Source organism: Lagopus leucura, unplaced genomic scaffold (assembly GCF_019238085.1).
Source record: "Lagopus leucura isolate 7727_CA_CO unplaced genomic scaffold, USGS_WTPT01 Super-Scaffold_100019, whole genome shotgun sequence".
Taxonomy (NCBI): Eukaryota; Metazoa; Chordata; class Aves; order Galliformes; family Phasianidae; genus Lagopus; species Lagopus leucura.
Window position 1 is genome coordinate 170,777 of NW_024962273.1, and position 25,787 is coordinate 196,563.

Below are 25,787 nucleotides of genomic sequence, written 5' to 3' on the forward strand. Positions count from 1 at the left end.
CGGAGGGGCGGGTCGTGCCCCGGAGTGCCGGAGCTTTCCGTGCAGCCGTGCGCCGGGTTGAGGGTTAAAGGGGACGCTGCTGGGGGAGGCAGCGCGGGCCTGTTGAAGCCTTTGTCCGACAGTTTTAAAGAGAATCGACGTAAAATTGGGAGGGTCCTGATGTTACAGCAGGCGGTATTAAGGATCGGACCGTAACAAGCAGCGCGCTGTTTGCTGCTCAGGAGAGCGGTTGCTTTGCCCTTAGATGTGTGTATGTGTAAGTGTACGTGTGTGTACCTGCGTGCACTTTGCACTTGTGTATCTCCACGTATACAGGCACGTATCCGTGCACGTATGTGAAGGTGCTTCCTTGTTTGTGCTGGCCTCTGGCCTTCGGATTGTCCAGACGAAGCATGTAAGTAATAGTGCACTGATTTTGATGTTGGCTCCACCAAAGTAGCGCAGCAGCTTTTGCCTACCAGGATAACATGGAATTATAGGCGCTTCCTTTTGTCTCCGCTCTTCCTGTTTCCCTGGATCATGATTGTAGCGTGGGGGAACTGGCTGGCATGTATTTTGTGGGAATTTCCCTGATCTCAGCCATATGGCGCACTTGTCTGATGCTGCTGATGTCTGTGAGGCTCATAGTCCCGCTGCCTTAGTACCTGGAGAATACTCATGGAGCTCCCCTGTTGCAGAAGCAAATGCAGTTTCATGAGCAGTTCAAATTCTCATCTCCGCCTTTGACTTAAATGCATTACTCGCTTTGCAGTATTTGGTTTACAGTAGTACACAACTGTGTGGTATATAAGCATTAAGGAACGTGGAAGATAAAAATGGTAGAGTTTCTTGGCCATACTAGGAGCTCATACCCAACTGAAGTTTTCTCCAACTACCACATGATGCTGTCTGTCATGTTTTTTTAGCCTTTGTGAGCCTTCTGCAATACTCTGAGCAGCTCTGTTCCTGCCTTAGCCCTACACTATAGCTCAACTTCCCTTCTGCGTGTCTCTTTCCCCACTCTGTATCTCCCTGGTTCCTTGCTTCTTCCTTTTGCGCATTTCCTCTTTCCCTACATGGAATCTCAGAATGGCTCGAGTTGGAAGGACCTCAAGGATCATGAAGCTCCACCCCATCCCCCCCTCAACAGGCAGAGCCACCAACCTCCCCATTTAATTCCAGACCAGGCTGCCCAGGGCCCCATCCAACCTGGCTAACCAGGGACGGGGCATCCACAGCCTCCCTGGGCAGCTCTTTCAGCACCTAACCACTCATAGTAAAGAAGTTCCCTTGATAGCCAACCTAAATTTTCCCCCCCTCAACTTAAAACCATTTTCCCTTGTCCTGCTGTTATCTACTCTTACAAAGAATTGTAAATCTTTGTTTATGAAGATGTAAATTTTCCTTCTAGAATTTGGAGATCACAAGGGAAATAACTTGCCTTGTCCTCCATCCGACTGTGTCTGACACTTTGGCACCTAACCAGATCGTTTCAGGAAGACAAAGTACAACCTGACCTGTGGTGGTGCAGGTAATTGCTTGGTTTAACAAGAGCAGGGAATGCAATAAAAAGGAAGGGGCAGTGCTTTTTCTCACATTTGAGTCTCAGTATAGTCTTTGTTCTTGCCTGTTTCCCATACCCATTAATTCAGAGTAGATGTTAGTTTTTGGAAGTAAAGCTCAACTGTAGGTTTTGGTGATTTCTGTTTCCCCCCCAGCATACTTTGTGGTCTGCTCTGCTCCCACTTGGAGATCTAGCATTCATTTAGCAGTTTTTTTGTACACGTATCTGTACTGGTGCCAGCTTTATAGGGATATGGGACAGGGTTCTGCTGCTTTCACAAAACTGTTAATGCAGGTGGTTTTGAAGTGCATGCATGGCACATCCAGTTAAAGAGAGAATGGCTTGAAAACAAATACAAAGATACCTAACAGCTACTTTGTGCTAGCTTGTTAGGAAAACTTTTGTTTTTCCCCACATAATTAAAATTAAAAATATTGTTATATCCATGGTGCAACCCGAAGTAATGTTTTGACACTGAATCCTAATCACATGTAGGAAGAGATATTTGTTTTATATGTAGCAAGTGCTTTATAAGATGCTAGCTTGGTGACTAGATTCTACAGTGCCCATGTACTGCATTATGTTTTGTGTAGGAGCAATTGAGAACAAATTTGAACAGCAAACTTATTAGCATAAATGAAAGTACTGGAACAAAGTATGTTGCCATTGCCCTAAAATCAAACAGTTTTTATGTGAGCTTCAGTGCTGCGTTGCAAACTGGCAAGTTAACTTAAATAAAAGTTAAAATATATTTTACTATAACAGAGTCAAAACCTCCTCATTTGCATGTTGTACATGTGATCTGCTTTAGTTTGAGGATAAAACAGTACGTAAGTGAAAAATTAACCTCTGCAAATCAGTTATTTCTTCCAGGAGAATGTATCTTAGTAAGGCACTGTGTGCGCCTCATTTATGAATTAGGAGACATGTCCAACTGTTTTAACTTCAAGTTCTTTTGTTTGTTTGTTTGTTTGTTTTGGAAGTGGATTAAATGGCGACATTAATTCGCACTTTAACAGATCATAGTGATGATGTCAACTGCTGTGCCTTCTCATCATCGTGCTTGGCTACTTGTTCCTTGGACAAATCAATTCGTGTTTACTCTTTAAATGACTTCAGTGAGCTCCCATACTCACCTTTGAAAGGTCATGCATACGCTGTCCACTGCTGCTGCTTCTCTCCATCAGGACACACTTTAGCTTCGTGTTCCACGGATGGCACTACCATCGTTTGGGACGCTCGTGATGGTCGGATGCTGGCAGTGCTGGAGCAGCCCACTGGCAGCCCAGTCAGAGTCTGCCGCTTTTCTCCTGAGTCCTCTTACCTGGTGTCAGGTGCAGCTGATGGAAGTGTTGTTCTTTGGAACATGCACTCAATGAAAATGTACAGGTGAGTGCCAAATGCCTTTTCACAGCCTTATTTACTATTATGGAAATATAATCTGTTACAAGTGCTGCTCTGCTGGTATGCAGTACTGTGTACAGGCTTGCAGACCTTACACTTCTGGTTTATGTGACAAAAAGAATGGAATAGAGTTCGGACTATCAAAAGGTCATTAAGAGGAGAAGTGCTGAGTTTTTGTTTTTCTTTAACATTAAGCAGTGCATACTTAAGAAGCTCGATTATTTTAACTCTCATCTAAATCTTGTGTTTAAGTATTGACTTAGTTAAAATACAGATAACAGTTTTTACTGATTTTTTTTGTTTGTTTGTTTTATTTTCAAAATGTATCCTGCCGTAGAATTTTAGCAGTGTTCTGTCTTCCAAACTGTAAGTCCTAGCAAGTATCTTTAGTTTGGAACTTATCACTCAACTTAAATGCTTTTACCATGGGGTGTCACCTCATGTTTTTCCTCAAGGAGGAGCAGGTCCTGGATCCTACGTGTGCTTTTGTTTTGCATCTCACTGCAATTGCACAGTTTCTCTGCCCTCTGTTACCAAGTTCCAAAATACAGAACTTAGTATGATTTGGATATTCTATCAGATTGCATTTGAGAGATCAACTCTTCACAACATTACTTCTAAAGCCAGTTATCATACACTCTTATTTTTCAGATCTGGGAATGTTAAAGATGGTTCTTTGGTGGCGTGTGCTTTTTCTCCGTGTGGAAATTTCTTTGTCACTGGATCATCATGCGGTGATTTGACTATTTGGGATGATAAAATGAGATGTCTGTGTAATGAAAAAGCACACGATCTTGGCGTTACCTGCTGTGATATTTCTTCACATCCAGTTTCTGGTTAGTTACTTGACTCTTCAGGGGAGGAACATGGGAAAAAAAAGAAAGGAAGAAAAAAAAAAGTCATTTCATTTCTCTCAAGCTCTTATTTTCGTATTCTTTTGGGGAAGAGCTGAAATTTCTCCATATTCTGAATACTCTTAAGTAATAGTAGTGGAGAGGTCGATGATGCTTGAAGTAGCTAATTATGCTGCCAGGGTTTTGGAATGTGTTTGGGCAGCATCTGTGAGGCCTATCTCCGGGGTCTAAGAGCAATGTCAGAAGGTGTAGTGCTTGATTACCATTTCCACTTACCTCTTTCTTCCTCTGCTTCCCCAAGGAAGAGAAGTGGATTAAAGCAGTGCAAAGAACTATAAACATAAGCAGAATGCTTCAGCTGTGATGAGTGAGCAGGTAGACTGTTTTCCCTCACCAGACTTGGTGCAGTTCTGGGGAGAGGTGAGCCCTCAATCTCACAAGTCCTGCTAAGATGTAATAGTAAAAGCAGCTTTTGCTAAAAGATTTAGTGAACGTTAATGGAAAACAGTGTGTTCCCCTTCTGAGGAGCTTGGTATGTACAACACTGTGATGCCCATTAACGAGTTGGTAGCATGTAAAATGTCCAAATCTTTTGTGCTGTGAAAGAATTCTCATTCTGGCTGATTTGCCAAGAAAAGTGTTTTTACACCATAATAGCTAAGGCATGCTGCTCATCTCTTGGTAAGACCCAGAACTTACACAGAATCCTAGGAGAAGGAGGCACTTTGATATTTGGCAGATTGGTGGCAAATTCTAAGATCTGCCACAGCAGACAGCAGCTCTGAGGGCTCCTGTGAACTGCAAACAGCTCTGTGTATGAGAATGTTACTGCAGTAACCAGATGAAAGTGAAAATACAGAAAAACAAGAGATGAAACCTTGGGGGTAATTTGATAAGATGCTTAACTGTAACTGTAGAAATAAAGTAGTTTTTCATATTTGCAAATTTTGAACATGTGTAAATGATTTAAAAATTTGAGATGATTTAATGATTTGAATGATTTAAAAATTTAAACTATTGAAGAAATGGAAATAACCATTTACAGTGGGGAAATAACCATGTTCTGTGGTTAGAAGGCAATATCACCACTCTTGGCAGATAGAAGAATCAAACTCTTATCGTCCAAAGAACTTCAAGTATGAGCATAGTTGTGCAATTGTGGGCACCATCTACTTGTTCTGGAAATCACATGATGGTAATAAACAGTCCTTGCTTGCAGATATTTTTAGAACTTCTGCAATTCTTTCTATCAATGCTTTTTAAAGTTCTGAGATTAAGGAGATTTACCAAATTGTACTGAAGGAGTGGTGATGTAATTTACTGACACGCTGTTAGTTTTTGTGCTTATCAATTTCCCATTAATATTTTTAATTTTATCAGGTGGTGACCATGCGTCCGGATACTTCCAGATGGCATCTTGTGGTCAAGATAATAAGATCAAAGTCTGGTTTATTTTGTTTGCAGACTCCTTAGGTGTGTATGGTGATGCTTCTTCATATTTAAGTGTTTTAACTCTTTAGTGACAGTTTACATCTAAGATCAAATTTATACTGCTGTCATGGATTTGCAGCCAAACTAACCACAAATTGGAAGTGTTCTTTTAATTGTTTTGCTGGAAAGCAGCTGAGGCATGCTGTGTTTTGTGAGACTGGGCTCTGTAGCTTTTTGTTTAGTGATCTGTTTAACAGTAGTAGTAAAGATTTTAAAAAATTCCCCTAGTCCTCTCAATATTATGATAAATGTTTGCTTTTAATTATCATTTTCATCTTCTGGTAACGAGTATTATTTCTGTCTTGGCCTTTGGGCACACGGATAGTTTGAAACCTCTCGATCTGCTAGGCCAGGGAGGGGTCTTCTTTCATCTTTCAGTAATTTTGGCCTTTTGAGCAAGAACTGGAGGAATCAAAACAGTGTGGCTGTGCTACAACTGCAGTGTGATCTGTGTCGATGGTTTATGGGTCAGTGAGGCCTGGATCTGTGACTGACGGGGCAGGGGGACCCGCAGAGCCCTGGAGAGGGGGAAGGTGGAAGAGGGAGAAGGCAGAGAGGTGGGAGGTGGGCCTAAAAACACAGCAGTGGCAATGAGCTAAGGGAAACAAAACTCGTTTACTAAGTATGATATCAGAATGCGAGATAACACAATATGATACAATAGAATACAATTTAATTGGAACTGAGGCTAATAAATAAAATGAGAGTGTCCAAAACCGAAGGCCTCACTGATGCTGAAGGCAGGTGGCTGGGGAGCTCACACCGCAGAGAGGGCAGGAACAGAAGGGGGGACCTCTTGTGTCTTGTGGACAGTTTTATCTTTCCCTCTGAATGGAAAATGGAAACAGAACAGTGGAAGTCTTCTGGGAAGTGTAGTTGTTCCTCTCTTCTGAGAATCAGGTACCTGGAAATATGGATCATCCACAGAACTGCAGCATTAACTCTTTAACTCCCAGGGCTCTACATGTTATGGTGTGGAACACCAATAACAAAAATCTTAAAACCGTGACAGTGTGTGACTGCTATGTAGAGACAGGGCATGTGGCCAGAATCATCAGCAGGGAATTTTAGAAGCCTGTAAGAATGAATATGGAACGTTCAGATACCCAATTATCTAACATATTGTTAGACAGATGCTGATACAAAGTGAAGAGGTCACGGAAGTTAAAATTATGTTATCTCTGTGATCCTTTGTCCCTTTTTCTATACAGTATGTCACAGAGTCAGGTATTTGAGGCAGCTTTATGCCCCTAAAACCATGTTGTCTTAGTACCTCATCAGATATATCCAATTTGCTATAATTTACTTTTTGTATTTTTAGGTTGTGAATTAAGATATAAATGCACGTTGAGTGGACATTCTGCCCCAGTTCTGGCTTGTGCATTTTCTTATGATGGGCAGATGTTAGTCTCAGGGTAAGCAGTATCTGATACTTGTTGAAATTTCAGATGGCAATCCTGTCCACACTTAAGTATTGTGAAACAGAACGTTTAAATGAGTTGCAGAGTTCAAAGTATATTTCCTTAATTGCAGAATAGTTCTCTCTGCCCTCCAGAAACAGCGAATTGTTTTTCCATTTTGTTTGTGTCTGGTGGGGATTGAGTTTGAAATCTAGGATTTTGCAAGCTCTGTTCTCTGTGTATTGCAATGAGATTCATCACAGAATCACAGAATCACAGAATGGTTGGGTAGGAAGGGACCTCAAGGATGATGAAGCTCCAACCCCCCACCACAGCAGGGCCACCAACCTCCCCATTTCACAGCAGCCCAGGCTGCCCAGGGCCCCATCCAACCTGGCCTTGAACACCTCCAGGGATGGACGGGGCATCACAGCCTCTCTGGGCAGCTGTTCCAGCACCTCACCGCTCTGTAAAGAACTTAAGAAGTAGTAAAGAACATCATTTCTGGGTGGGTTTCTTTTTGGACATTTATGTGGCCTTCATTTAGTTTTAATTGAAATGCAATGCTTCCTTTAGTTTGCTTTGCAAATGAGAAGATTTTGGAAATCAGTAGAAGTGCTGAGAGTGTTAATGGATAGCCAGATTCTGTGCATAGTGCATAGAAATATCTACATTACAGATACTTCTTGCAAAGACCAATTTGTACCTTGTGGGGAGCCGTGGAACTGGGGGCCAGTTTGCATGAAACCTCCCTCTGCATCAGGAATTATGGAAGTGCAGAATTTGGGATTTTATACATTGTTTTAAAAGTGCTGTAGATACATAATGATACAACATGATAAAGAGTATCGTTGTCTTAAGCTAGAAATGCATGGAGCTTTGCTTTCCATAAAGCACTGATACGCTGAGTTCTGTTGAGAGTTCTGTTTGTTCATTTTACTTGTGGGAAAGCTGGGATTTTTGTGGGGTTTTTTTTTTTCGTTTTTTTTTTTCCTTTTTTTTTCTGCCTCCTGCTTTAATTAGAAATAGTTTGATTCCTTATTCCTCTATGGATAATTTTAATGCCAATGTGTGGTTTTTTTTTTAAAGGTCTGTGGACAAGTATGTCATAATATATGAGACTGTAAGTATGGTGTATAGTAAGGTTATTCATGATAACTCATTTGGCTGCTGTCTTTATTAGCACTTCTGCAATATCCTGTCAAGATAAAGAATACATTATGAAATAAGAACTATGAAACCCCCTATTTTTATTTTTTAATCTTCAATAAGTGTAACTTGAGGTAAAATATCTCCTGAGAACCAGTCAATCTCTCTCATTCTTAATTGACATTTATTTGAGTGTTTTGTTATTTGATTTCTTTATGCTGCTCTGCAGGACAGTATCATTGAGTGAATCCTACGCTTGCATGTTCTTACTGAAGTAGAAGGAGTTTTGCTAATCTTAAATTTTATCCTAGCATTCACAGCAAAAGCAATGGTATGCATTGGTGTAAAAGGAGGGACAGTGATCACAGAAATCCTTTAGTAATTGTATATACAGCATATTATTTAATTAGAAGCGTATTAAATAATTAAATGGAAGCATAATAAATAATTCAAGACAAAAATTACATTACATACGATGACCTTTCTTCAAAAGCATCCTCTTTAGGTGTTTTGTGTAATACTGTTATTATATTCTTTGGGGTTCACCTAACAGTGGTATTTACCTTTACAGCTTTATCATATTCAGAATAATGATTTTGCTGAAAATGACAGATGAACAAATTCTAAGCTTTTCTGCATGTGCTGCTGTACTGATACAGATTTTCAGTGAAGGTTGCATGTTTTTCATCAAAATGGCTAACCTGATGCCTTCACAGTTTGGGCCCAGTTGTATCAGTAGTTCGATGCTTAGATCCCCGGGAGGAATGGCACATCAAGGGAACGAAACTGCAGGCAGCTGCAGCATCACTGTCTCTTAGTGCTGTTGGTCAGATTTTTAGCCTGAGATTTTTAACACAAGGTGCAATAAATTTTCTAGAAGTTCTTTTGCCGTTTTTAAGGCTGAGCGAGGTTAAGACAATAAATCTTCATGGGAGAGAGACATTTTGGCCTAAAATAGGATGCTTTCCTCATGCCCAGTAGTAGAAGAAAACTATGAATTACTGTCTTGGAATAACTTTGCTCTTCATCTTTTAGTTCTGTCTGTGCCTGTCAAAGAAATGCTACCTTTAGTCATGAGGAAAGTCTCCCAAATCATATGTTAAAACTGGAAATTCGGGGATTTGTTTTTAGTAGCATCCAGTATAGAAATACACAAACCTCTGATGTAATCCCCAGTAAATTATTAAAGGTTGTAGTACAAAGTCTGCTTGAATTTCAGTTATTGTTTCAGGTCATTTTCAATCCTGGATTTGTAGAAGAAATGCTGTTATCCACAGGAACAATCAGCCAATACGGGTACAATTAATTCAGCTGATATTTCTACTATTATTACAGTGAAGGGGAGCCTTCTGCCAGTGGGCTGAATAGAGAACCTCACATAGGAAAGCCAAGATGCATATCTGACTTTGCTGCCCATTGGCTTAGGCAAGGTCATATGCCTACTCTGAAGGTGACTTCTGTCATATTCAAAGAAGAAATAGTATTCCTTACGTTTGAAAGTATGTGCACAGATGAGTGAATGTGTTTCATTCTTGAAATAAAGTCACAAATGTTCTTTTTTTTTTACAGAATACTGGCAATATCCTTCATACTTTGTCTCAGCATACCAGGTATGAATTCAGTATGATAGATACCTTACTATTAATAAATAAAAGAAATCCATTCAATGCCATGTCAATTTCCACGTCTGTAGGTATGTCACAGCTTGTGCCTTTGCACCACGCAGTCTCTTACTTGCCACGGGTTCAATGGATAAAGCTGTGCACCTATGGCAGCTGGACAGTAAGCATCCCTGTGCAGGTCAGTGTTTGAAGTATTTTTAGCCTTTTGTTATGCAACAGGCGTTCTCTGTTATCAAACAACAAACAACTTAAAGATTAGAAGAATATTATCTTTCTTTCTTTTCTGGTGTTTTCCATTTCTTACTTTCTGTGTAGCATTTAGGATGCGAGTGTTAATTCCCAGAGCACTGAAAGACTTTTCAAAGATGTATATTTGGCAGTAATTTAAAAAGAAAATATGCTAATTGAAAACATAATTGTCAGCAAGAAATACAACTGGCCAGTCACTGCAGAAGGAAAAACTTAAGGAGTACCTTAAGTATGTGGAGTAAAAATAAATGGATCTTTGTTCAAAGCTCAAGAATTCAGTCTGGAATTTGGTGTGCTTTTACAAGGAGATATGGTACTTAGTTTTAGTGTCTGCTGACACTTCTCAATCTCTTGTTCAGTTTTGACAGACGTCAGCACTTGTGAGGTTAAATTCCTCTGAACTTTGAAAATGAGTCAATAAAGACAAACCCAAATGACTGTCCTCCTATGAAGGAGTGTTTAATGAGTATTGCTTTTATCTGATGTTAGGAAATGCGGAATAGTGAGAGCATTTGGAAAATGCTCATTAATTCCATAGTTCTTACTGATTGGGTTTGGTTTTTTTTTTGTTTTTCATTGTATTGTTTACCTTACTTTTCTCTTTCCTTTCCAAAGGAAACGCTATAGGAAATAACTCTAAGATTAGAACTGCTGAGAACTGGTCAGAGGATGAAGTTTCAGCCTGGCTTTGTGCACAGGGTTTCACAGAACTTGTTGGGCTTTTCAAAGCAAATAACATCGATGGCAAAGAACTCCTGAATCTTACAAGAGAAAGTCTGACTAATGAATTAAAAATTGGTAAGAAGATAGAAATCCAAGCAGTTTGTAGTCCTTTATGTTTATGTAAGATGTTGGGATGAAAGTGAGAAGTTTCATGCATGGTTGTGTTTTTCTGAAATGCATTTTTAATCACTACTGTTGGTAACTGAAACAAACAAAACTAATGTCACATTATCCCAAGTACTGTTTGTTTTCTTATAGCTAGAAACGTAAAATTGCTCATTCTCTGGCAATGCCATGTTGATAAGTGGTCTTACCTGCTTTCGGTTCTGTTTTCCTTTTTTAGATTTTGGGTCATTAAGCTGTGGGAAAGTAATTTCACCTTTCATGTAGACTTACTGATTCTGACTTGGTAAATGGGGTTCTCCAGTTTTTTCCTGTCAGTTTATAAAAAGCGTCACGTTTGTCATATGGTGAGCTACCTTAAATTTAGCAGTGAGTACACTTCAGAGTACAGTTAGCATAGTAGAAAAATACAGGATATGTTTTATTTTATACTTATTTGTAGATAAAGCATTTGATGTCAGTAATGCTCAAGCAAACCTTACCAATCTCAGACACTTTGCAATTCGTCAGGCATCCTTCTGCTTAATGTTGACCTGTCACTTTATTGAAAACTGAAGTTACGTTTTGGAAGGACTCCTAGGCTGTGGCATTGTTACCACTCACTTCCTTAATTCTGATAAAAGAAACTTCTCTGTGGTGGACTACTGCAGAGCTTTCAGAATGTTCTCTGTTCTCTGTGGCTAGATGTTTTGGCAAACACATCAGCACTAATTTACACCTGAGACTGAGTATAACAACAGTCAAATGAGTCAAGAAACCCTTCTATAACTATATTTCTATTTTATGAAGTTAGCATGCTTTCCTGTAGGCAGAGTGCTCCCCTCCTTTTTCTTAATTGTTTTGCATGTGTGCACATCTGCGGTCTTGGTATCTGTCAGCTCAGTATCAGTGTGTCAGTCAGCTTTGTGAAGTACAGAAATCAACAGAATTGCTGCAAATCTGTCAGGCATTGCCACCGATGAAAGACTCATAGCTCTGTGTTCCTGCATACATGTTCCCTCATTTTGGAGTAGCCTAGAACCATTGCAGCAATCACCAGCTGAGACTCATCAAGCTCACTGGAGGGTTGTGTGGAAATGGTGTGCAGTGGGAGCTGCGCTACTGACAGTTATCAAAGGCTTTTTTATGGACAATCACTTAATTCCTGACTAGAGATTTAATCAGGAGGTTGTTAATTGAAAGTGCAAACTGAATGCAAGAATTTGGCTACATCAGCAAGATCTAGGAAAAGTTGCTCTTGTAATAAAGATTGTAGAGGATGCCCTCAAAAAATGTAGTTACAACTACAGAATTTTGTTCCTTATTACCTTTCTTTTCTTTGGTTATATTCTTAATTTTTCTTGTTCCCAGTCTGATCCCACAGATCTTTACAATATTGCCATGCAAAATCTTCCTTAATAATAAGCATGAGCTTTTTATTATATTTCAGTACTGTATTTCAATCTTTACAGTATCTTAATCCTTACATATGTCATTAGTTAATCTTTTTTTATAGAAACTAGGTAGTTAGTGAGTGCTTTGCCTCAGTCTTCACTGGCAGCCAGGATTCTCACATGCCTGAATCTGAATCTCCAGGTGGGAACTGGGGGAAAAAATTCTGCTCCACTGTAAGGATGGCACACAAGACTGATTGTGTTCACATCCTTGGGGCTGGGTGACATGTATCCCTGGCTCCTAAGGGAGGCTCTTATGAACCTGATGAGGTTCAACAAAGCAAAGTGCAAGGTTTTGCATTTAGGTTGAGATAATCACAGATATGTATACAGACTGGGAGAACTCCTTGAAAGTAGCCCTGCTGGAAAGGAATGAAGGGGGCTGCTTGATGAAAAACTGAACGTGAGACAACAGAGTGTGCTCACAGCCCACAGGGCCAGTGCTATCCTGAGTTCCAGCAGAAGAGGGGAGGCCAGCAGGGTGAGGGAGGTGATTGTCCCCCCTCTATTCTGGGTCTAAAGCCCATTTGTGAATCCAAATTTAAGGTAGTAGTAGTTGTGCTATTTTGTTGTAACTAAGTCAGTGCCAGGCATTCATAAAACAAAAGACAGAATTCAGCAATTCATTTTGTGTAAGCAGAGGCACTGAGATGCTACAGGTCTAAAATCTTCTCTTTCATGAAGCAGGAGCGTGCAGCAGAGAAGTACAATTTGCGGGCATGGAATACAAACATACTTTGGCATGGCTGATCTTGTGAGGGGGTGGTGGAAACATTTGTGCACTCTTATACCATTGCATTTTTATGTTTATAATCCAGCTTAAAGGGAGAAACACTCCTGATCCTCTCTCTCCATCACAATTTTAGCTACAGTTAGCTTTGCACGTGCAGCAGTGCATGTGATGCTACTATGCATCAACTGAAAATGCAGTTCTGCCCAAATGTTGCTTTGCAGCAACACTGCACTTGCATTTGTTTTGCCATTTGTTTTCATTACCCCACAGAACTGCTGCTACCCATTGGGATTGGCATGCACTGGCCAGGGGTCTGCGGACTTCTCAATATTGGGTGGGGATGGGAGGATTGAGCTGTGTCTCCTCTGGCATGGCAGTGAATGCAAGAACAACCTCTCTGCCTCACATAATGGTGTTTTTTGCTCTGTATTCCAATAACTTTTCAGAGTCTCTTGGCCTGCGCAGCAAAATCCTCCAGAAGATCAAAGAGCTGAAGATAAAAGCAGTCTCTGTTTCCATTGCTGTTCCTGATGAATTCTTATGCCCTATAACTCGGGAGCTCATGAAGGATCCTGTCATTGCAGCAGGTATGACTTTGAGCAATGCTGAATAACGAGAATGGCTTAAAGATGGGCACGGGAACACAAAAATTGGCCATGTCTTTCTACAGTGAATAGGATAAATTAATCTAAGTAGCTATTGCAAGAGAACAGAACTGTGGTAAATGTTTGGCCAAACTGTGTCTGTGACAGAGAAAAATACAGTATTGTGCAATTCCTTTAGTGTCTGCTTTATTGACAGAACCATATAAAATTTTTTTTAATGCTCTTTTCTTTTTGTGCCTCTGCAAGTATATATTTAAATCCTAATTAGAGAGTTGTCTCTGTGAATACACAATGGAATTGTGCACAAGGGAAACAACAGCTGAAACACAAGCTCATTACTAAGTTTACACAGCTGTATATATGGCACTTAAGGGTTGTACAGAAGGTCAAATATCCCACTGATTTGGTGGCTTTGTTCCTCTCTTTTAATGCTTTAAGAAAAAAAATTACAATTAAAATGTTCTCTTACTCATATAATAGCAATAATGTATGTTTTACAAAGCAGCACCTCCTGTTTTGTTTTGTTGGCCCATAAGAGGTGAGTGTCAGTGTGATGGCAGTAGAGGTTGAACCTTCCCACCAGTATTCCATTGCATGTTGTTGCCATGACAGATGGCAGTACAGGGAGTCAAATGGTGTCTGACATGGAAGTGCAGATGAAACAAAGCTGTCATTGAATTCCTTCAGGTGAAAAAAGTGGCACCCATTGTCATTCAGCAGTGTTTGTGAGCACAGGGAGGCGGTGGGTGGTGCATTTCAGCTGTGGTGACTGCGGGTCACCTCGGCTGGCCCAGATACTTATGAGCATGGCATGCAGATACTTGTTCATTGCTGGCAAAAATGCACAGCTAAAGGTGGTGACTATGTTGAAAAATGGTGTTTTTGTAGCTGAGAATTTGCCCTAGCAAGTAGTGCTGTTGTGCTCCTAATAGCTGTTGTAGTTTGCATAGGAATAAGTAGGAGGCATTACTTTTGGAGCAACTTACTTACATATATGTGGCCCACAACAGTTCTTACTAAATCAAGCCCAGGCAAGACAAAGGTTGGCTCAAAAGAGACTGAACAATTTCATGTGTCCTGTGTCATTTCCACCTCATTGTTTACTGCAGGAACTGAATTTTATCTCAGTACTGCTGTATGAACTGTTACTGTAATGCATTCAACTACATAATTCTTCTACATCTCAATTCTCTTATCTGGAAATACTGATTCCCTTCTACCTCTTACATATGTAAAATATACACTGTGTACCAGCACCCTATCGTCTGTAATGCAAGCTTTTGATGATGGCTTCTTTGCAGATGGGTATTCCTATGAAAAGGAGGCAATAGAAAATTGGATCAGCAATAAAAGACGCTCTAGTCCCATGACGAATCTCCCTCTTCCCAGTCTTGTGCTTACACCCAACAGGACACTGAAAATGGCCATTGGCCGTTGGCTGGAGACTCAGCAGAACTGTGGTGAAACCACGTCGTTTTGAAGTTGTTTACTAAAATGAAGGTAAATGTTGTAAATGTAAATGTACGTAATTGTAGGCTAGAGGAGATATTGGTGTCAGAAACACCTGCAATTAAAGAAGTTCTCTTCTTTCCTGGCTGTCACTTTTAATGCACTTTTAATGCTAAAAGAGCATTTTCACTGTTGGAAGCTCCTAAAAAATTACTGAATGCTTTTTAAGTTATTTTACTTTTACTCAGTGGTATTTCTCTTCAAGAAATCAAACACCAGGACTCAGCATTTTTCAAATAACTTTTCTTAAAATTTTCCTCAAATTTATGAGTTTTCAAGTCTTCATTTTGCAATGTGAGTCTCAAAGCACAGACTTTGTATTTTATTTCTATTTTTTAATTGCAAAAAGCGTATTTCCCTGCTCCCTATGAATGAACATGCATTTGGAGAAGCTGGGAGAGAATTCTTCCTGAGCTGTCAGTGACTGCATCTCACACAGCTGTAATCATAACTTTAATTTTGTATGGAAAAAAATACAGTAGCTGTGCAAAAATAGAACTACAGGACCAGAATAATAAACTTGTACAAAATACCAAAGAAATAGTATGCAATAAATAAGCAAAAGCATAATAATGTGAACTCAGGAAAGAATTTATAAAACCACGTACAGCTGTTTACAAGGTAATGCACCACTGTACAACACACGAGACCTGAGAAGTGACAGCCTCAGGTTGCCCACTCCCGCCCACTGGCAGCCAGAAGTCTCACTGCACCTCTTTAGTTTCCAAGTATTCTTGCCTCTATAAACCTTATTTCCTCTGAAAAATCTCCACAACTTCATCCTACAAAGTAACTGCACATACGCTTTTCTTCCAACTTTCACCTGCGTTTCATTTCTTGGGTTTCCTATCAAAATACTTACTAAGCATTTCACTGCTGTACCTTTTTTAATAATAAACAGCCAATATAGAATTTTGCTTTAAAATAGCACCCAAAGGTGATCAGGTAACTATATAAAGTGCGATTATCGTTAACATGCTGTAATGCTGTGTTACTCAGTGCAATAACCAATATGGTCAAAGCCTTTCAATACACATGCAGATGTTACTGTTTATTTTACTTGTTACTAAAAATAGTTATATTTACATCTCAAAGCACGACTGCTTTGAGTTTACTCATACACAAATTTTGCTTCCTAAATGTACATCATGCACCTCAAAGTAGAGCCCACTGGAAAAGTGATAAAATATTATCTTTGATTTAAAAAAAACCATATACAGATCTGAAGAGTACGCAGCATCTATTTTTGTAACACTGTTCTTTGAAGTAAGCACTTAAGCATAATAGAGGCACAATTATTGTGTAAGTGATGAGATGCAATGCAACCAAAAGCAAAGATTAAAGCCCTATGGAGAAGCTAAATATATATATATATATATATATATATATATGTATATATATTTTCTTTTTTGGGGGTAAAATGTCACGGCAAGAATTTTGCTACTTGAGGTCCTAGTTTGTCGGATTGATTGACTGATTGATGGTAATAGACTGTTCCTACACAAATTGGCTTTTCCAGTTACTGTGTCAGTATGAACAGCTTGAAGTGGTCGCACCCCACAAAGCACTGGTCAGCATGGGCTGAGCGCCCACCAGCAGCCAGCCGCCATCCCACTGTGGTGGGATCCCCCCGTGATGTTGGAAGCAAAGTTCTACAACTACGTAATGTACAAAATAATATTTACACATTTGATTCGATAAATGATCGCTTGGGTTTTGCAGAGGTGACATGGCTTAAGTGACCTTCCTTACTGATGTGAGAGTGTTGCTTTGATGGCGCATCTTGGTATAAATGCAGAACCTGTTTTGGTGCTCTATTATCTTGACAGTAGGCCACTGTTTGACACTTCAGCTCCTCGTGTGCTTTAGCTTGCATACCATTCTGGTTGCTCTCTCCTGGGACAGTAACAGCAGAGGAAGTTTTAGTTTGAGAGTGTTTGACTGAAAACTGCTCAAAATTAGAAGACTGAACGCTCCCAGAAGAAACATTTGCTGATAATCCATCCGAGGTCTGAGAATGCCAAGAGCGACTGGACTGATTTTGCTGCTGAAACCTGGCAGTCTTATCCATGATTCCCATAAATGGCGTATTGCGAGGTCTGTGTTCAGCAGCAGTACCATGAACTTGATTAACTTTGTTCTCCTTGATTCGAACGTCTGGCCCCAGCCCCTTAATGCCATCTGCAAAGCTACTCACTGAAGTTAAGCTGCTGGTTGAGCTGGCAAGAATCATACTGCTAGATGGAGAACTAGAAGAGACAGTGCTGGGTACAGGGGTTTGCTGTCTTGCTTCACTGAAATTCATTTGAAATGGGGCTGGTGATGGGTCAGTGGTTTTGGATTTCTTTGCAAAAGAGTGCTGTGAATGGGAACACTGACTGGATGTGAACTTCTCATTGTACAGCTCAGAAGTAGCACCTGTGGAAGCACTTCCAGCAGAAAATGTGCTTGTCCCATCCAAATGCTGAATTTTAGAGTGTTGAGCTGGCACAGGACTTTGAGAAAGATGCTGAAAAGGCGATTGTGTCTTTGTATTACATTGATTACTTCCCAGTTTTGATCCAGGCTGGATGGAGCTCAGGTGCTGATTAGTTTTTACAATCTGTGCTTGCTTTGTTGGCTGCATGATCAAGCCTGGCTCTCTTAGATATTTATTGCCTGTTCTGCCTTGAGGGGACACAGGTCTCACTTTCTGCTGAACACTGTCTTGAATGTTTCTAGCGTATGATGAAGCAGCTAAGGAGTGCTGCAGCCTTTGTGGAGAGGAAACAGATTCATCAGGGTGCGGTAGTTCTTCCTCTTTTTCTTGGAGATGGAAGTTCTCATTCACACCTTGAATAACATCCTCCTCCTCATTATCAGAGTTATTAATTTGCTGTCCTGACTGTGGGCACTGATGCTTCTGTTGTTGTGTTCTCTGGAACTGCTTACACTCCTCTTCTACTCGAGCCAGAAGACGTTTTATTTCCTGATTGCTAGGACACAGCTTTGTGGCTTCATGTAAGTCAGCAAGAGCAGCAAGTAGCTTTCTGTATGAAGAAGACCCAGAATTCATTAATAAAAACCTGGGACAAGTTTGAGTTTCAGCACTGCTTATTGAGCAGTAATATCCACCTCCACCACTTTCAAAGAGATGTTCTGATCTGTCATCTCCTGTAGGTGTGGTGAAAAGATAAGAACTGTATAGTCTCCAACCCAGGAAGTTCTGCAGTGGAAGCACAGACCTAGTCCTAAGTCTTTCCCCTCTTGCATCCCAAGAGTCATCAGGAAGGCAGCAGAAATCAACTAGGAACTGAAGCACTGTCTCACTGTCTCACGAGCCCTTCACCTTCACAGGAGGTCACCAGCTAAACTCTGCTCCCTGTCAATTTCTTATTCTGCTTTGGGCTGGCACCAGTGCTACAAGCAGTGTGGGTGCTTCATGCCCAGAGGTGCCCAAGGCCATGGATGGGGTGCTGGGGGGCAGTCAGCCCGTGGCAGGGGTGGAGCAGGGGGGGCTTTGGCATTCCTTCCATCCCAACAATACTATGGGTCTATGATTCTGTAGAATACCTCTCCTTACTCACTCTTACATTTAAAGGAACTCACTTCGTATCAGTTTACTTCTATCTACTTTCTGGGCTAATAATTACCTGAATGGGTATTTATATTGCTTTTTGGGCTTGGTTTGTTTTGACTGATGGTGAAACCTAATAATACGGAAACTGTACCAAAAAAATATTTTTCTTTCTAAATTCCAACCACAAAAAGAAAAGAAAAAACAGAAAAGAAAAGCAATCACAGAAAGCATTACAAAGTTAAAAAAAAATGAATGTGGACTTACGAACAGAATCAAACAGTACCTGCTGTTCCTTTTTGCTCTTGCTCGAGCATAATAGGCTTCGTAAGACTTGGGCTTCAAATCCAATGCTTTGGTAGCGAACTCTTCAGCCATACCAAAATCCTAATTATTTAAACAAATGTACTCATTATACACTGACAATAAAAGAGAGCCTTGTGTGCTTCAATCATGGTAGTGCTTCAGAAAGTGCAGATAGCTTGTCCAGTACAGAAAGTGACACTGGGAGCAGACCGTATCTTGGTAGCACTTGCTGTGAAGTCTAACAGAAACTGACTCTATTTAAGATGCAGTGTTATACAGTTATTGTCAATGCACATGCATTAAACTGCTACAAGAGACTGCATGTTGAGCAAGGAAAGGGATCCCCTCAGATAAAAACACTTTGAAGTGCACTGTGAAAAAAGAAAGAATAAAGACTTAGAGGAAAAAGAAAAAAAGACATTAAAGGAGTTGTATTAGTCCAGAGCTTTCTTGGAGGAGGTGTGTGTGAATTCTAAAGAAAACCTACAGTAGATCCAGTAGATCTAATGTATTTGGTCTTCATTTCACAAGAACAAAAAAGAACAGTTTAGCAAATACAATTAAACCCAAAGCTGGAATTTACAAAGCACGACTGAAATGGGGCAATGATGGCCCTGGAAAGATGAAGCCAGTCTAATTTTTAAAACACCCATGCACAGCAAAGGAAAAGCTTATCAAGAAAAATCAAAACCACAAAACAACACATGAGAGTAAATAGAAAGAATCTCCTCCTTTCCTCCCTCTCGCACTGATCACAGAGTCACTTCCAGCTGTTAGTGTGAGGCTACTGAAAAACAGAGTCTGATCCAGGAGGCGGCTGGAGACTGCAGTTCTAACAGCGAAAGTAAAGGAATGGCACTTGCACAGCAGTGCTAGAATGGCCAAGATAAATCCTCAACATCCATGTTTAAATGTTCTTCAGATTGAAATAGATGCCATGAACAACATGGAAGACTTGGGAATTAAGAAGTTCGTGCCTGAAAAAAAGGAATTGTATGAGGTGTATTCATAGAATTGCAAGGTTTAGCTCTAATGGTCATTCAGGTTCTTCGCTGCCATCTGATACACTGCTGAAGCTACAAAAGGAACAACCAACACATACCAACAAGCTGTATAAGCAGGCACTTCACAATAAATGCTGGTGGCAGCAGAATTTTCCATGTAGTCCTTTAAAAGTACCAACAACGGCCAGCAGTTTGTTATTCCAAAATAATGGTAACATAACAGCTGCAATAGTTCTCCCCTTATCTGGAGAACTGTCCCCATTTGTTCACACAACTAAGCCCCAGAACAGCACAGTGAAAGGAATTCTAAAACAGCAAAAAAACCACCAAAACCAACCACGTCCAATGTTTGGACAGTGTACCAGTGTTTGCTAAGCGAGAAATCCTAAGACTCAGTTGCGTCCATACGCCTTGGAGGAATCTGCACATCCTCCCCTCTTCTGCCTTTGGAGCTCACCATAGTGATGGAGAGTCACGAGAGCACAGCAGCAGCAAGATGTAACAGAAGCCATCAGCAGTGGGGTAGAATAGGTGTCTAAGATTCCCAGTGATAGAGAAGCAATAGATTAAAAACAAGAGCTTACATTTGTTTTTCGGCGACACTGTGATAAATTTAAGTACAATGAAACTCTCATCTCATTGAATGCTTTCATTTCTTCTCCAAATCCTTCCCTCGGAAACTTCCTCAAGGCATACTGATAGCGCTGTGCTGCTTCTTTCAACTTGCCTTTCTACAAAATAGGGAATAAGAAGCTTTTTCAGAAACCTGTATTATTACAGCGCTGTCACAGTGCAACCACATTCATATTTGAAATCTACCAACATGTACTCTTCACAGAGAAATATATATTTGTAATGTATATATGTTGCACTTACACACAGGTACCGTAAGGGAACTTAAGAGGTAATTAGAGTTTATGTTTCTTTCTCAACTCAGTATTTTTAATAGTATTTCACCAGGACGCTACGCACAGTAATACACACTTCTTGTACCAGAACAATTCTTCAAGAATGTGTTTCACACCATACAATTCTTAATTTCACTTATTTATTAAGGAGAGCAGTCAAATATCTGATGATACAGTTTATTAAAGCTCTAAGACATTTCTAATGGAGTATATCCTTAATCAGGAATGGTTACCCTTCACCAGGTGGTGCTACCACAGAATAAGGGATGGATGAGGAGAGCAAGAAGGAACTGGCGCAGCACTCAAACCTGCAGCCCAGCTACTCCAGCTTCACTTCAGTGTCTCAGCCATGAGTATTAGGTGGAGGGCTGAATGTAGGAACATAAATGCAGTAAAGGATTGGCCTCCCACTTGTTAACAAAGGCTGAGAAGTAATTGCTGCACACTGGAAGCATGTTGCCATTGTTTTATGACTTTTGTTATCTGTATTCCACATCACAATATCATGTAGTGCATTGGGAGTAAAGACTCAATGCTGCAGTTCCGTGAATTGTTGACAGTTCTGTTTTCCCTGTCTCAGAAAAGAAAGAATGAACTGCATATCCCAGAAGACTTCACTGTTTTGTTTCCATTCAGAGGGAAAGATAAAACTGCTTGGGAGTCACATCCCCTTCTTTTTCTGCTCGTCTGCTCTCCCTGGCCGTCTCACTTTCAGCCTTACAGTAACGCCTTCTGTTTTGGACACTCATTTTTTCTAATTTACTAGCTTCAATTCCAAATATATTGCATTATACTGTGTTATCTCACATTCCACTATCGTATTTAGTAAATTAGTTTTCTCCCTTAGCTTGTTACCACTGTTTTGTTTCTTGGCCCATCTCGGGGCTTGGGCCCATGGGTCCTCCTGCCCCATTTAGTCACAGAACCAGGCCGAAGCACAACGAACCCCATCACACGCTCAGACATGCTGCAGCCTTCCATTCAAAACTCTTTGGCAAAAGAATGAAGCAGTGTTTGAAAAAGTTTCATAAGCTACATGACACACCTTAGCTCTAGCAAGTCATTCAAATCGCTGTAATAAAATTAAGTGGTCTGAAAAAATACCAGCAGGAAATTCAGCTTCTTGTTACAAACTGCAAAGCACGCTGCTACCAACCCTGCTGTGCCGACCTGGTCTCAGAATCTAAGCAGGGTCCAACCTGCTGAGTGACCTGAGAGCCTGAAGCAGAACGGGCTGGTGCTGTGATGCTGTGGGTTCTCCCTGCAGAACCCGCGAGACACACTGAACGCACTGCTGTGTTAGTGAGGTGCAGGAAAGGCCTTGGAATTGCCTTTGTAGCATGAACTCTGATACCCTTTAGGCCTGAATGATGTCCCACCCTTGACGGTACCTGCTTGGATATAAAGTTCTAAACTCATATCAGGATTGATGAGCTTGATAAATTATTCATAAGATGTCTGCACAGAGTCCAGAGGACTTTAAGTAGGCTCACCCTGATTTGTGATAGCAAAGTCTGAAGGGAGCCTCTCCTCCATTATGCAAAGCCATCAGAAATCAGAGGTAAAATGGCAGATATTTGAGGGCCCCTATTAAAAAACAACCATGCAATTTATAAACCCTGTGGCTACAACAGATTCTCAATAATGCCCACATAGTTCACTCAGCTCTGCATTGGAACAGTTTACAAAAGCAGTTCCACTCTTCTGAGCAAAATACCATGCCTAGTAAAAAGAATGCATCAAAAGATCCGTCACTCTCCTTGTTCAGTATTTAAACAGTGTGCAAAAGAACACTGAAGAAAAGCCCTGATGTTACTGAATTCAACAAGGTGCTCACATTCTGAGCTGCTCCTAAGAAACAACTGACAAGTGTCCACAGAGCATGTGGTCAACTGAAAGAAAACGTATTTGTTTATTCACTGGATGGTGTTTTGGCTTGGTTTTTTTTACATGCTAGTTTTAAATGATTCTTGCCCAGGATCCTCAAGGTTTTCTGATCTCATACCCAACATGAAAGGATGTGCAAGTACACATCTTGTCTGAATAGAAAAGAAAGTATAACAGAACATCAATCTACTTTCAAACAGAAATCCAATTATAGAGTACTGCTATCAGGAAAAAAGAAAGTTGACCTACTTTGTACAGTATGTTTCCTTCTTCCATCAGTTTCTGCAGCAGAATAAGGAGAATATCTGGTTTCGAGGTGGCCATTGCCCATGCTGCATTTCCTGAAAGTTAAATGGTAAGAATCTCTGACAAAAGTGAAAAAAAATTGTTTCTGACAACTATTCACATTGGAAAGCTTTCAGTGAGTATTTCATCTACATGAAACAACTACAATTATTAGCAACGCATGCATATATTTAACACACATTTGTATACCTGTCCCATACCATCCCACACAGCTAGCAGTCAGATACTAACCGGCGCGATTCTTTTTTTCCTGTGGTCTAAAGGACAGTATGAAAGTCCATTGTGAAGCTTAAGACTGCAGAGGGATCTGTGTTCAATCATACTCAGGAACCAAATAAACAGACGTTATGATTTAAAGGTACAACAGATTCAGCAGTCATTATGTTGACAGCTGCAATATATACCTGCCTATATTACATGATTCAGGTTGCAATTCTACAATGTACGTACAATTCTAAATGTACAATTTATGTCCAATTCTAAAATTTATTAACATAATGTTACTTAAATGTAAAACTTCTTCACCCAAATCAGTAATACTGCCAGAACTAAGGATCACTAATAGCATAAACATTATTAAGATAGAGTAACCATGTAAGATTAACTCTTCAGGGCTTCTTAACGCACATGAAAGGAGCAGAATAGGACTACTACTGTTTCCTCACTACTGAAGTGAGTCTCGAGGGAATATCTATAAAAAAAGGAAAGATACCTGTTACTTGAGCTGGCACCCACAAACCAAAGTAGTCTGTGCTGCAAGAACTACTTATTCAATCTACTTTACAGAAGTGACAACAACTGCCGTGTAGCAGACGGTTCTTTCCCTCCAGGATGTGACAGGTTTACTAACCTAGCTTAGCTCCTTTCCTCAGGAGCATCATCACCACTGATGTATTACGACACCCAATGGCTCTGTCCAGTGGCCGCATGCCGCTGTGGTCAACGTGCTCAATCATTGCTCCCTTATCTACCAGGTACTGCACCTGTGAGAAGAAACAAGCAGGCTTTGTCATGTTTTTCTTGCTGAGAGATGCAGAACGGTGAATCATGCAAACTACTTCCTCAACTTCCTTGAAGCACACTGAGCGTACTCTCCAGATTTTATTTACATCATTTTAAATCCACTGAACCGAGCCCATGGAATACAGCAGATGGGAACGCTACCGAACTGCGCCTAAGAGCTGCGTTGTCCCAGTCAAAGACAGACAGAACATGCCACCCACATTCCTGGAGGCAGCTGTACCAGAAAGACAAACAGCAGCAGTGCAGGGTGTGCTTTCAGCTGGTTACCAGGGGCTGTGGGCACTCTATGAGGCACTGGGCGCAGTGCCTGGACGGCACCCAGTAAAGGACAAGAAGTTGTACAAATACAGTACAAGGAAAATAGAATATTTTTGTCTCAGATACTTCACAACATTCTAGTTAACAATTCAAACAAAAGTTACGGTGCTGAAGAACTGCTTCTTGTTCAATACAAAGAGAAAAAAGCCCCAGAGAATTATTTTATTAATTTCTTACCCATCAATTCCAGCAGTCTAACACCACTGTTTGAAGCATAAATACAGCAAATGTGAAATGCCACAAGAGTAAATAAGTTTAGGAAGACAAATGTCAGACACCATTGGCTTCCAAGCACTAATTTGTTCATCAGTAACAGTAATTGAAAGTGCAATATATAGGGTATTGCAACAACAGCTTTGATGTAAGCAAGAGTTCTTTCAGGTAACCACTGCTTACTTAAATGTGACTGGCAGTAACATGGCATGGAGAGAGGTTTTTAACAATCCTTTCCATTGCCAGGCCCCCAAGCCTTCTGCTGGCCTGCAGTGCGATCTCTGCCCTGGCACAACATCAGGCTGTTCAGCTATGGGAACTCTCCAAGTGGCCAATGCATCAGGTGCCCTGGCAGGCTGTGCTACTGCTCCAGCGGGACAGCCCACGTATGGCCACGCAGGACTCAATATCCCTCACTCCCAAGCAGGAAAAAAAAGAAACAAAAAACCTTTGTGCACTCAGTTTTACTGAGGAACACTTGCAGTTGCAGGAAGAGCCCTGTGATGTGACTGCTGAAACCTCTTAAAGCCTGTTCAGAATCTAAGGGCTTGCTTACAATTTCAAGTTAATTTTAATTACAGCAGAACAGGTCTTAAAGTCTATAGCAAATTATAGCATAGTGCTTTTCTTCAAGAAGTGCTGTTTCAAAACAGGATGGTGTACATGCAAACTGTACAAGAACAGACACTGGTCTGAGAAGCTGCATATACTATTCATTCTAACTCCCACTTAGCTGTAGGATCTGTTTGCAACGCATGCAGACTGCAGTTTCATTCCTATCTGGACAGAATTCTGAACTGTGCTTTACTGCTGAGTTTTGAACCACAAGAACAAAAATATACAATAAATTCCAAGATCACAAATTTAAAGATTTATAGGATTCTGAGTCACAGGCTTCAAAGCTATTGTGTAATTCTGATCTCTGTTACAGGCATACTTCATTTCAGATTCAGAAGGACTTCCCTCTAAAATGCCTTTAATTCTCGCATTTTAACATTTATTGTTAACAAAGAAGGCAGTACGTGAGAAAGACACAAGACTGAAAGAGGAACTTCACTTGTTCTGTCTCTGAAATGACCTATGTTCCACTAAGAACATAGAACTAAGAAAAACATGAGTCTACATCTCAGGCCTTTTGTGTTTACAAGTTCATAGACTGGACAGTAACACTGGAATGCACTTAGCCCTGTGAGAGTCCTAAGATGAAAACTCTAAGGATTGCTAACAGTTCTCTCACTGCCATGCAAGAGCTTGTAAAATGCTCAGCATAGAAAAGTAACGTTGTGTAGCAATGGCGAACTAAAACCTTTCTTAATTTCATCCATTCTGGCAATATTCTTCTTCCTCTGTCTCTCTTGGCACTTCTGTTCCACTCAGGTTCCCAGCTGACTGGGACTCTATCCAGTTGCTCTGATTTGTTGGCAAAGG

At 40.5% G+C, this 25,787-nt stretch overlaps 2 protein-coding genes across 7 annotated transcripts in view; one reads left to right on the plus strand and one right to left on the minus strand.

Moving 5' to 3' along the window:
* The window catches only part of WDSUB1 (WD repeat, sterile alpha motif and U-box domain containing 1), a 28,161-nt gene that overhangs the window by 105 nt on the left and 2,269 nt on the right, over window positions 1-25,787 (plus strand). Inside the window, exons 1-13 of one of the 4 annotated variants that reach the window (XM_042877950.1) lie at window positions 15-394; window positions 1,391-1,510; window positions 2,527-2,932; window positions 3,599-3,783; window positions 5,182-5,274; window positions 6,614-6,707; window positions 7,782-7,815; window positions 9,411-9,451; window positions 9,535-9,641; window positions 10,328-10,510; window positions 13,171-13,311; window positions 14,631-14,829; window positions 16,358-18,845. In XM_042877950.1, coding sequence (XP_042733884.1) covers window positions 2,535-2,932; window positions 3,599-3,783; window positions 5,182-5,274; window positions 6,614-6,707; window positions 7,782-7,815; window positions 9,411-9,451; window positions 9,535-9,641; window positions 10,328-10,510; window positions 13,171-13,311; window positions 14,631-14,809 — 1,455 coding nt within the window. In that variant the 5' untranslated portion in view covers window positions 15-394; window positions 1,391-1,510; window positions 2,527-2,534 and the 3' untranslated portion in view covers window positions 14,810-14,829; window positions 16,358-18,845. Of the gene's footprint in view, window positions 1-14; window positions 395-1,390; window positions 2,933-3,598; window positions 3,784-5,181; window positions 5,275-6,613; window positions 6,708-7,781; window positions 7,816-9,410; window positions 9,452-9,534; window positions 9,642-10,327; window positions 10,511-13,170; window positions 13,312-14,630; window positions 14,830-16,357; window positions 18,846-25,787 lie in introns of those variants that run through there. The other 3 variants (XM_042877951.1, XM_042877947.1, XM_042877948.1) reach the window with 3 other exon arrangements.
* TANC1 (tetratricopeptide repeat, ankyrin repeat and coiled-coil containing 1) overlaps window positions 15,409-25,787 on the minus strand; it is a 70,134-nt gene continuing 59,755 nt past the window's right edge. For all 3 annotated transcript variants that reach the window (XM_042877946.1, XM_042877944.1, XM_042877945.1), the window contains exons 22-26: window positions 23,656-23,788; window positions 22,749-22,840; window positions 20,289-20,435; window positions 18,681-18,781; window positions 15,409-17,867 (exon numbers count right to left, since the gene is read on the minus strand). In XM_042877946.1, the coding sequence (XP_042733880.1) occupies window positions 16,520-17,867; window positions 18,681-18,781; window positions 20,289-20,435; window positions 22,749-22,840; window positions 23,656-23,788 (1,821 nt within the window). In that variant the 3' untranslated portion in view covers window positions 15,409-16,519. The remainder of the gene's footprint in view (window positions 17,868-18,680; window positions 18,782-20,288; window positions 20,436-22,748; window positions 22,841-23,655; window positions 23,789-25,787) is intronic.